Source organism: Oncorhynchus masou, chromosome 28 (assembly GCF_036934945.1).
Source record: "Oncorhynchus masou masou isolate Uvic2021 chromosome 28, UVic_Omas_1.1, whole genome shotgun sequence".
Classification (NCBI taxonomy): Eukaryota; Metazoa; Chordata; class Actinopteri; order Salmoniformes; family Salmonidae; genus Oncorhynchus; species Oncorhynchus masou.
The window spans coordinates 54,582,406-54,594,736 of NC_088239.1; the positions used below are offsets into that span (position 1 = coordinate 54,582,406).

At 43.8% G+C, this 12,331-nt stretch overlaps 1 protein-coding gene across 5 annotated transcripts in view; it reads right to left on the reverse strand.

Moving 5' to 3' along the window:
• Nucleotides 1–7,869: 7,869 nt before the first annotated feature.
• The window catches only part of LOC135517920 (guanine nucleotide exchange factor VAV2-like), a 242,752-nt gene continuing 238,290 nt past the window's right edge, over nucleotides 7,870–12,331 (reverse strand). For 2 of the 5 annotated variants that reach the window (XM_064942628.1, XM_064942627.1), the window contains 4 exons: nucleotides 12,160–12,286; nucleotides 11,194–11,283; nucleotides 10,074–10,228; nucleotides 7,870–9,768 (listed from right to left, as the gene is read on the reverse strand). In XM_064942628.1, the coding sequence (XP_064798700.1) occupies nucleotides 9,721–9,768; nucleotides 10,074–10,228; nucleotides 11,194–11,283; nucleotides 12,160–12,286 (420 nt within the window). In that variant the 3' untranslated portion in view covers nucleotides 7,870–9,720. Of the gene's footprint in view, nucleotides 9,769–10,073; nucleotides 10,229–11,193; nucleotides 11,284–12,144; nucleotides 12,287–12,331 lie in introns of all 5 variants that reach the window. The other 3 variants (XM_064942631.1, XM_064942630.1, XM_064942629.1) reach the window with 2 other exon arrangements.

Genomic DNA, 12,331 nt, shown 5'->3' on the forward strand with positions numbered 1-12,331 from the left:
ATCTTTAGACCATCATAATGGGTTAATGTCCATTCTAGTATTCTATTGTTTTATAGCTCGTTCTCATGTTATCTTACACATTTTGCCACATTTTGGCAAAGATGACTGAACTAAATGACTATTGCCCCGTAGCACTCACTTGTCATCATGAAGTAATTTGAGAGACTAGTCAAGGATCATATCACCTCCACCTTAGACACACTCAATTTACGATGCAATCGCCATCACACTGCCCACTGCCCTATCCCATCTGGATAAGAGGAATGCCTATGTAAGAATTCTATTCATTGAATAAAGCTCAGTATTCAACACCATAGTTCCCTCCATGCTCATCATTAATTGGGTCCTGGACTTCCTGACGGGCCACCCTCAGGTGGTGAAGGTAGGAAACAACAGCTCCACTTCGCTGATCCTCAACACTGGAGCCCTGCAGGGGTGCATGCTCAGCCCCTCCTGTACTCCCTGTTCACCCATGACTGCGTGGCCATGCACGCCATCAACTCAATCATCAAGTTTGCAAACGACACAACAGTAGTGGGCTAAATTTCCAACAACGACGAGACAGACTACAGGGAGGAGGTGAGGGCACTCGGAGTGTGGTGTCAGGAAAACAACCTCTCAATGCCAACAAAACAAAGGAGATGATCGTGGACTTCAGGAAACAGCAGAGGGAGGACCCCCCTATCCACATCAACAGGACAGCAGTGGAGAAGGTGGAAAGTTTTTAAGTTTCACAGGGTACACATCACGGACAAACTGAAATGGTCCACCCACACAGTGTGGTGACAGTGTGGTGAAGGCGGCGCAACAGCACCTCTTCAACCTCAAGAGGCTGAAGAAATTTGGCTTGTCACCTAAACCCTCACAAACTTTTACAGACGCACAATTGAGAGTATCCTGTCGGGCTGTATCACCGCCTGGTACGGCAACTGCACCGCCCACAACCACAAGGCTCTCCAGAGGGTGGTTCGGTCTGCACAATGCATCCCCGGGGGAAAACTACCTGCCCTCCAGGACACCTACAGCACCCGATGTCACAGGAAAACCAAAAAGATCATGAAGGACAACAACTACCTGAGCCACTGCCTGTTCACCCCGCTAACATCCAGAAGGCGAGGTCAGTACAGGTGCATCAAAGCAGGGACTGAGACTGAAAAACAGCTTCTATCTCAAGGCCATCAGACTGTTAAACAGCCATCACTAACACAGAGAGACTGCTGCCTACATACAGACTCGAAATCATTGGCCACTTTAATAAATGGAGCACTAGTCACTTTAAGCAGCCGACGTGAGTAAAACATTTAAATGTGTTAACCCTCGCAAGGCTGCAGGCCCAGACGGCATCCCCAGCCGCGACCTCAGAGCATGCGCAGACTAGCTGGCTGGTGTGTTTACGGACATATTCAATCAATCCTTATCCCAGTCTGCTGTTCCCACATGCTTCAAAAGGGCCACCATTGTTCCTGTTCCCAAGAAAGCTAAGGTAACTGAGCTAAACGACTACCGCCCCTTAGCACTCACTTCCGTCATCATGAAGTGCTTTGAGAGACTAGTCAAGAACAATATCACCTCCACCCTACCTGACACCCTAGACCAACTCCAATTTGTTACCGCCCCAATAGGTCCACAGACGATGCAATCACAACCACACTGCCCTAACCCATCTGGACAAGAGGAATACCTATGTGAGAATGCTGTTCATCGACTACAGCTCAGCATGTAACACCATAGTACCCTCCAAACTCGTCATTAAGCTCGAGACCCTGGGTCTCGACCACGCCCGGTGCAACTGGACTTCCTGACGGGCCGCCCCCAGGTGGTGAGGGTAGGTAGCAACATCTCCACCCCGCTGATCCTCAACACTGAGGCCCCACAAGGGTGCGTTCTGAGCCCTCTCCTGTACTCCGTGTTCACCCACGACTGCATGGCCATGCACGCCTCCAACTCAATCATCAAGTTTGTGGACGACACGACAGTGGTAGGCTTGATTACCAACAATGACAAGACGGCCTACAGGGAGTAGGTGAGGGCTCCCGGAGTGTGGTGTCAGGAAAATAACCTCACACTCAACGTCAACAAAACAAAGCAGATGATTGTGGACTTCAGGAAACAGCAGAGGGAGCACCCCCCTATCCATATCGACGGGACAGTAGTGGAGAGGGTAGTAAGTTTTAAGTTCCTCTGCGTACACATCACGGACAAACTGAATTGGTCCACCCACACAGACAGCGTTGTGAAGAAGGCGCAGCAGTGCCTCTTCAACCTCAGGACGCTGAAGAAATTCGGCTTGTCATCAAAAACACTCACAAACTTCTACAGATGCACAATCGAGAGCATCCTGTCGGGCTGTATCACCGCCTGGTATGGCAACTGCTCCGCCCACAACTGCAAGGCTCTCCAGAGGGTAGTGAGGTCTGCACAACGCATCACCGGGGTCAAACTACCTGCCCTCCAGGACACCTACGCCACCCAATGTCACAGGAAGGCCATAAAGATCATCAAGGACAACAACCACCCGAGCCACTGCCTGTTCACCCCGCTATCATCTAGAAGGCGAGGTCAGTACAGGTGCATCAAAGCAGGGACTGAGAGACTGAAAAACAGCTTCTATCTCAAGGCCATAAGACTGTTAAACAGCCACCACTAACATTGAGTGGCTGCTGCCAACATACTGACTCAACTCCAGCCACTTTAATAATAGAAGTTGATGGAAAAATGTATCACTCGCCACTTTAAACAAAGCCACATAATATAATGTTTACATACCGTACATTACTCATCTCATATGTATATGTATATACTGTACTCATTTAAACTGCTGCATCTTTATGTAATACATGTATCACTAGCCACTTTAAACTATGCCACTTTATGTTTACATACCCTACATTACTCATCTCATATGTATATACTGTACTCTATACCATCTACTGCATCTTGCCTATGCCGTTCTGTACCATCACTCATTCATATATCTTTATGTACATATTCTTTATCCCTTTACACTTGTGTGTATAAGGTAGTAGTTTTGGAATTGTTAGGTTAATTACTTGTTGGTTATTGTCGGAACTAGAAGCACAAGCATTTCGCTACACTCGCATTAACATCTGCTAACCATGTGTACCGTAATTTCCGGACTATAAACCGCTACTTTATTCCCACGCTTTGAACCTCGCGGCTTATACAATGACGCGGCTAATTTATGGATTTTTCCCGCTTTCACAAGATTCCTGCCACCAAAAAACTGAGCACCATCACATAATGTGATGTAAATCAAGTGCGCTCAAACTTCCCATCATTCTGATTACGGTAGTCATTTTGTCACCCTCATCATGGCAAAGACACAGAGAAATGCATATGATGCGAAGAGCAACTTACGGTCAAGTCTGCCAGTGGGTCCTGACAGCGTCCTGACAGCGTGGAGCATTGTCAAAAAAGCCACTATCATCAACGGGTTTCGAAAGGCTGGATTGCTGCGTGTTGAAGAGGGCAGCATGAGCTCAGTGGGGAATTTGCCTCCGGATGAAAGTGAGGAGAGCAACAATGAAAACGATCCAACATCGGATGAAGCGATTCTGAGGCTATTCAACTCCGACACCGAAGGAGATGACTTCAGTAGTTTCAGTGCACAGGAGGAGGTAGATAGTGACCAATGACTTTCTTGTTAGGCTACTGTTTCCTGCTATTTTTTTTATTTTTGGTACAAGCCGTGTTTCGTTTAAAAGCCTATTTATTTTTGTTACAAGCCGTGTTTCGTTTAAAAGCCTATTTATTTTTGTTACAAGCCGTGTTTTGTTAAAGCCTATTTATTTTTGTTACAAGCCGTGTTTCGTTTAAAAGCCTATTTATTTTTGTTACAAGCCGTGTTTCATTTAAAGGCCTATTAATTTTTGTAATAAGCCGTGTTTCGTTTAAAAGCTGCGTAAAGTTCATTTGTTTCAATGTACTGGTAGGCACCTGCGGCTTATATACATGTGTGGCTTATTTATGTACAAAATACATTTATTTTTTAAATTCAGTGGGTGCGGCTTATATTCAGGTGCGCTTAATAGTCCAGAAATTACGGTATTTGACAAATAAAATTGATTTGATTTAATGCCACTTTAATAATGTTTATATATCTTACATTACTCATCTCATATGTATATAATATATTTTATACCATCTATTGCATCTTGCCTATGCCGGTCGTTCATCGCTCATCCATATATTTATATGTACATATTCTTATTCCATCCCTTTAGATTTGTGTGTATTCGGTAGTTGTTGTGGAATTGTTTGATTACTTGTTATATATTACTGCACTGTTGGAACATGAAGCACAAGGATTTCGCTACACTCGCATTAACATCTGCTAACCATGTGTATGTGACCAATACAATTTGATTTGATGAGGCTAAGAGAAAATGTTGCAGTTTTAGAGCAAATGTACTATAATTCTCAACATTTCTTTAATGGTTTATGACGTGTTGCTGGTGCTACGCCAGTGACCCAGATGATGTATTCTCACGTTCAATGCTAACAGCTGCTCATCAGTTGTTGTGTCAGCAGATGTCCACAAGATGGAGCCTATAAAAGATCACATTTCCCTCTGATTTGTGCATATGTATATAATGGTGTGTATAGACAGTATGGACTGTATTTGAATAGGAAAGGTATGTACAGCAGTAGTTATATAGGATGATCCTGGACTAGAATGCGGTTTACACATATGAAGTGGGTAAAACAGTATGTGAACATTATTATTAAATTGACCAGTGTCAATGACTATGTACAGAGGGCAGCAGTCTCTAAGGTGCAGGGTAGAGTATCAAGTGATAGCCGGCTAGTAACAGTAACTGCCTTCTAGTGGGTGTTAAGGTGAACAGGCCGTGGCTCGGGTGACTGAGGTCCTTGGTGTGGTAAGCCCCGGTGATGTGTTGGGATTACCGTACCACCCTCCGGATAGCCCTGCGTTTGCGGATGGTGCAATTGCTGTACCAGATGGTGATACAGCCAGACACAATGTTCTCAATGGTGCATCTGTAGGGGGTCTTAGGGGCCAAGCCAAATTTCTTCAGCCTCCTGAGGTTGTAGGCACACTGTTGCACTTTCTTCACCACACTGTCTGTGTGGATGGAACATTTCAAGTTGTCATTGATCAGAGGAACTTGATTCTTTTCACCGTCTCCACTGCTGGCCCCATCGATGTGGATGGGGGCGTGCTCCCTCTTGCTCCCAACTGGTCTGCACATTTTTTTTTTTATTATTTTTTTTTTTACCTTTATTTAACCAGGCAAGTCAGTTAAGAAAAAATTCTTATTTTCAATGACGGCCTAGGAACAGTGGGTTAACTGCCTGTTCAGGGGCAGAACGACAGATTTGTAACTTGTCAGCTCAGGGATTTAAACTTGCAACCTTTCGGTTACTAGTCCAACGCTCTAACCACTAGGCTACCCTGCCACCCCAATGCGCTGAGGACACAGCTTGGGATGCTGTCTGGGCCAACATCCTTGCGAGGGTTAACAAGCTTAAATATCTTACTCATGTCGGTCACGGAAAACGAGTGCTTGTGAGTGGTGGTGGCCTGCATCGACGGCTCTGTGTTTTCCTCGTAGTGGGCGAAGAAGGTGTTTAACTTGTCCCTGTACTGTTGTTTTGCCTCTTTGATTGCCTTACGGAGGGCATTGGTCTGTTTGTACACGTCCATGTTTCCAGTCACCTTTCGGTGGTGAAATACAGTGGTTCGCGCTTTCAGTTTTGCGCAAAGGCTGCTATCTATCCACGGTTTTTGGTTTGGATAAGTTCTACATTTTTTATATATTCACTGCCGTTCTAAATTTTGGGGTCAGTAAAGAGGTGACTCTGGGATGCTGGCCTTCTAGGCAGAGTTGCAAAGAAATACCATATCTCAGACTGGCCAATAAAAAGAAAAGATTAAGATGGGCAAAATAACACAGACACTGGACAGAGGAACTCTGCCTAGAAGGCCAGTATCCCAGAGTTGCCTTTCACTGTTGATGTTGAGACTGGTGTTTTGCGGGTACTTTTTTAAAAGCTGCCAGTTGAGGACTTCTGAGGCATCTGTTTCTCAAACTAGACACTCTAATGTGCTTGTCCTCTTGCTCAGTTGTGCACCGGGGCCTCCCACTCCTCTTTCTATTCTGGTTAGAGACAGTTTGCACTGTTCTGTGAAGGTAGAAGTACACAGCGTTGTACGAGATCTTCAGTTTCTTGGCAATTTCTTGCATGGAATAACCTTCATTTCGTAAAACAAGAATAGACTGACGAGTTTCAGAAGAAAGTTATTTGTTTCTGATCATTTTGAGCCTGTAATCGAACCCACAAATGCTGCTACTCTTTATACTCAACTAGTCTAAAGAAGGCAAGGTGCATTGCTTCTTTAACCAGGACAACAGTTATCAGCTGTGTTAACATAATTGCAATAGGGTTTTCGAATGATGAAATTTGCCTTTAGTGATGATCCTAACTGACCTAAAACAGGGACTTTTTACTAGGATTAAATGTCAGGAATTGTGAAAAACTGAGTTTAAATGTATTTGGCTAAGGTGTATGTAAACTTCCGACTTCAACTTTATATATATATATTCCTTTTTTTGTTTCTTACAATAAATTAAAACATACAGTCAAAAAGTATAAGTTATCATTGTCACAGTGGGAATAACATCCTCTATGCACTTCCTGATGAACTCTGTCACCGAGTCAGTGTATGTCAATACTATTCTCAGAGCCAACCTGGAACATTTAAAAGTCAGCGTGATCAAAACAATCTTGAAGCATAGATTCCAAATGGTTAGACCAACATTGAAAAGTCTTTACCACGGGTAGATCCTGTTGAAGTTTTTGCTTATAGGAGGGGAGGAGCAAAATAGAGGCAATCTGATTTTCCGAAGGGAGGGTGGTGGAGGGCCTAGTAGCCATCCCAGAAGTGAGTGTAGCAATGGACCAGTGATCTCGATGCGCGAGTAGCACGGGAGATGTGTTGATCGAACTTTTTTTAGCATTTTCCTCAGATTTCCTTTATTATCATTTATTCTTTCTTCCTGTCCACACAATGGATGGAGAACCCCGCTTGCTGAATGGATGGGGACAGTATATCTGGAGAGAGCCATGATTTCATGAAACAGAGTCTGTTACGGTCCCTGATGTCTCTCTATACAGAGATCCTCGCCCTGAGCTCATCTACTTTATTGTCCAGGGACTGATGGTTAGGGAGTACTTGGAAGTGGTGGAGGTATGCAAGCCTCCGGAGTCTGACTAGGAGACCAGACCTTATTCTCCTTCTCCGGCTACAGTGTATTGGAGCAGCCGCTGGGATGAATAAAATTGCATTCAGTTCAAACAAAAGTTCAAACAAAAGGATCAGATTCAGGAAAGTCACATTTCTGGTCGAAAAGCTGGTGAGTGACCGCCAATCTAATATCCCAAACGTATTTTTGGCTGTAGGTAATAACATTCTGATCAAATAATGTATGAAATAACAACAACCACAACATCAAGAAAAATACTGCAGAGTTGTCTAGGAGCTAGAAACAGGGCGACCATGTTTGTCGCCATCATCTTGTTCACCTTACGTTCAAAAGTATTAGTTATTTTACAGGGCTTTGTCTGAAAAAATATCAATAAAAGATTAAGTAACTCATAAAACAATTCCATAAATAGAAACAGTAACATCAAATGTAGGCAAAAAGAGAAATATTTATTTCATTGATAGACCACATTTTGGAAATACTCAACCATTCAAAGAAAAATGTACACTATTAAGTTATTTTTTGAGGATGTACTGATAGGAGTTGAAATATCTTTAACCACATGCAATGAGTTTTCTCCACTACACAAACAGCGACTAAGTAGTCCCCCCCCCCCCCCTTAGCCAACATGTACTCCCCCCAAAATCAACCCTTCATGTCCTAGGTGTCAGGAGTTATGTTTGGGAGTAGTGGGAATACACACAACATAGTCACATACGATCAGAAACCTACAGTACTCTTTCCTCTTCCACCACATCAGTCTTAGTTTTTCAGCTAATGTCACTGTTTGAATCACCTGGTCAGTCAATTATTGTGGGTACTTGGGGTTGACAACTGACCTGGGATGGGATAGGAAACCAGAGAATATGGCAGCCATCTTTATCTTCAATAGCTGATTACATGGATGTGGTCAGTCAATGATCCAGTGTGTCTTTCTGCACTGTAGGCTAGATTCAATCTGGTGCACTGTTTCCCCTTGGAGCTAGAAAGTGTATGACTGCATTCAATATATTTCTATTGTGACATATTATTTTCAGGTAGATCATCATAATGATGTTGACTTTTTGATTCGGAGTAATTCATGGAGCTGCCATATTACTTCACCAGACACCACAGCACCAAAAAGAAAATTCAGAGAATTTTCATCATTTTAAACTTCCTAAAATCCCAGGACCATGTGTCCATCTGTAAATAAGGCAAGGTACAACCAAATTGATAATAAAAGTCTCTAGGTTGAAGTTCATACGGAAATTAATATAAAAAATAAGTTGCATTTGGCTTTAAAATAATTTACGGTTGGTCCAGTTTTTAGCAAGTAAAGTTTGGTCTTTTACTAAATAAAACAAAATAAAACCAACAAAAATGTTGAACACCAAGATAGATATTCAGTGCATTAGGTGAGTGTTAGACTGACTTCAATTTCCCTTTTTTTGCCCCCTGTTGATTGCGAGGAGTACCCATAGACTTAAAGTGCTGAGACTGATGTGAACCTTCTATCTGTACACCCATTCTACCTGCCATTACACCCCACGGTGAGTCAGAGTTCTGTTTTGGCTGCGTCAGAAACAGTTCCCCAACTCCAGTGCAATGCTTCTGAGGGCACTGTCTGTCTGTCTTCAGATGAAAAGGGGGTTGAATGAATGAACAGAGGGTTAAGGACTGGAGCTGTGTCCCAAATGTTGCACCTCCCCCCTTCCTTCTTCTTCCCCATCCATAGTGCACTCTGCAGTAGAGGTTGGACGGGTAGAGCTCGACTGAAAGCTGGCGGTGGTCCATGGACCATAACTGACGAATCCTGTGAGTATTAACCACACTTCAAAAGGCACCATAATGTTATAGTGGTCAGGGCAAGTGAGTGTGTGTGTGTGTGTGTGTGTGTGCAAGACAAACTAATCCTGGCGTTTCTCCTTCCACCTCTCTTTTACGCCCTCAAGGCATCGCCATGACAACTAAGGCAAAATCTTCAGCAAAGAGACACAAATCTGTATTTTTCTTCATCTCTTTTTCTCTGCTGTGTTGCTAATATCCATTTCACACATTAATCGTTAGGATCTCTGTTAAATAAATTATCTATACATTATATTACCCCCTCCCATAGACCTGCAACAAAGGAGGAGTCTGTTCATGTAATAAACTATAGGTTCCCCAGTCTCTGTACGTAGAGTATGTTGGGCCTCTCTCTGCAATGTTTCTCAGTTCATGTCAGCCCCCTCAGAACAACCAGAGGCAGACAGACTGGAATCCAGTTTTTCCTCACAGAGATCAAACAGGACAAGATCTTACAAAAAGACAACATAAGCAAAGCCGATGCGTAGGAAGAAAACCGGAATAGAAACATTGTTCACTGCAAAATCAGTATCCAGCAAAAAGTATTCCACATGGTGTTTCCCTGGAAACCAACTAGTCCTTTCTGAGGACTGTGGAGCGAGGTGTGATGTGATTGGACAGGAGCCGTGGTGACATCAGAACCTCACTGAACTCCTTCTTCGTCAACATATGTTGAAGGAAACCAGCCAATCTAAAATGTCAGACACACACAGCAATGAGAACAGAAACCTGTCAGAAATTGTGGAGAAAAAAGGGGTAAATAGTACAAAAATAAATGAATAAAATGATCTAATACGGTAGCCTAAAGAAAGGCTTCTAGATTTCAGAGGGGCAAATGATGAATTAGATGTTAACATTGCAGACTTCACTTTGAGGTTACACTTTACATTACATTGCTCTCTTACCTGTGTAACCACACAGCAATTATTATTGTAACAACATTGTAATAACATGAATACCATATCTTACGCCCCTGCTATATTGGTTCTCTCTCACCCTGCCATTGGCCTCTCCCTTCCACCAGCCCTGGTCTCCTCCAATCTTGCTGTAGATCTTGACAATGTCTCCTTCTCTGAGTGACAGCTCCCTCATGTCCCGTGCTGCAAAATTGTACCTGGCCACCGCTGTGCTGACCACCCTCGGTGTGAAAACTGCAACAATGACATTAGAGTCCGTGGGATAACAGTGCAGAGAGAGCAGACACATTGGTGTTCCACAGGTAACTTACAGATCCTACAGTGCAGAACATTTACAGACAGTAGTGGAGTTTAGGGTTGGAGGAGAGGATTGGGCATGATTTTTTATTTTATTTATTGTGTGTTTTTGTTCTACCTTGTGATATTTTTCGTGCTACATTGATATTGATTACTGCATCGTTGGGTTTGGAGCTGGCAAGAAAGGCATTTCACTGTACTTGTGCACGTGACATTAAAACTTGAAACTTAAGATGGGTTCTTTACCCCTTGACCCAGTTACTTAAGTTTTATATTCTAAATAAATGAGTTAATGCAATACTCTACCTAATGATGTCACATCGGTGACACAATAAAAGAAAGAAAGAAAGTCACACACTCCTGTACGCCCTCAAGGCATCACCATGACAACTAAGGCAAAATATTCCAGCAAAGAGACACAAACTTGCCTTTGTCTTCATCTCTTTTTGTCTGCTCTGTTGATAATATCAATATTGCACAATAATCATTAGGATCTCTGTTAAATACATAATCTATACATTATATAACCCCCTCCCATAGACCTGCAACAAAGGAGTCTGTTCATGTAATAAAACTATAGGTTCCCCAGTCTACGTACGTACAGTAAATTGGGCCTCTGCAATGTTCTCTGCTGTTAATTCAATGCCTTTTCAATGATGGCACATCAACGACACAAACAAACTAAGAAAGAAAGTCACACACTCAATATATGCTCCTATCAATGTAATGGGTGAAAACCTCATGCTTTTACAGTGATGACACATGACAACCGGGAGGAGAACCTTTGACAGCTACGAAAGAATATGGGAGGAAAAGGGATGTGAGAGGAGAGGAGAGGTGGCTTGCTTGCTAGAGTTCAGAGGGAAGAAGAAGAAGACTTGAAGAGAAGGAGGAGAGAGTACCTGACCAGAAGGGGGCTGAGCTCTGAGAGGAGGAGAAGTTGAGACCCTGAGGACTGAGGAAGGAGAAGTTGTAGGAAGCACCAATGGCTGCTGAGACAGTCAGTGAAAGAGGGAAAAGGGGAAAGAGGAGAAAAGAAAGAGAGAGAGAAGAAAGAAAAGAAAAGAGAAAACTCATTAGGGAGCTTGTAATGGCTGGCCAGAGATCAAGGTGGCCAACACATACATAGGGCTTTGTCCCCCATGGAAAAACAAGCCTAAATCAAGAGAAAAAAAACACTACCCCCATTCTATACCCATGCCTCACACACTGAAAAACCAACCATGACAAATGTCCAATCCGCCAGAGGCGCTGTATCCTCTTGTTCTCTCCCCTAGACTCCACCCCTTCCAACCCCTCCAACCCACACACACAGATCAACAAGCCCATTGTCACCATCCATTTCCACGCTGACCAGAAAAATGGAGGGGAAAAATGTGTTGTTGGTGCCAATTGGGCCTGGCTGGAGAGAGAGCAAACAAAGGCAGATCAGTGTGGGAGTCTGGCCAGAGCAGAGAGCAGGGCAGAATCATTTATTATACATCTAATGATTGAGGGTGTTCAACAAAGCCCATTCAGCTGGCCTGACACCCAGCCAGCCAGTCAGCCAGCCCAGGGCCTGAGACAGCTGCCAGGAATCCCAGCCTTCCTCCCTCTGGCTGGCTGCATGGGTCAGGGGAGGTGGTGACTCTGGGAGGGACTGAGCCTTGCGGGGTGACTGGCCTGGCTGGGTGTTTCCTGTTCTGGGAGGAGAGAGGCGGGTGGAGAAACCAACCAGCAGCCTGCCCCTCTCAGTTAACTCTGTGCAGTGAAGACTCTGGATGAAGGCATGGATTGACTGAATAGGGATGTCTCCTATGTGTGCATCTGTGGTATTGGCAGACAGAAGAGTAAGAGAGAGGAGGGAGTCTCACCAGGGATGGGCTCACCTGGAGAGCGAGTGCTGGCCCGTGAAGCCGGACCCCGTTCTCTAGATTTGTAGGGATATCGTAATGTTGTGTCTAGCAGCTTGAAACTCTCCTTCAGCGAATGAGACTGATAGTACTCCACCAACTCCTGCCAGACAGAGCACAAGAGAAAGACATTCACTGACCATATAAG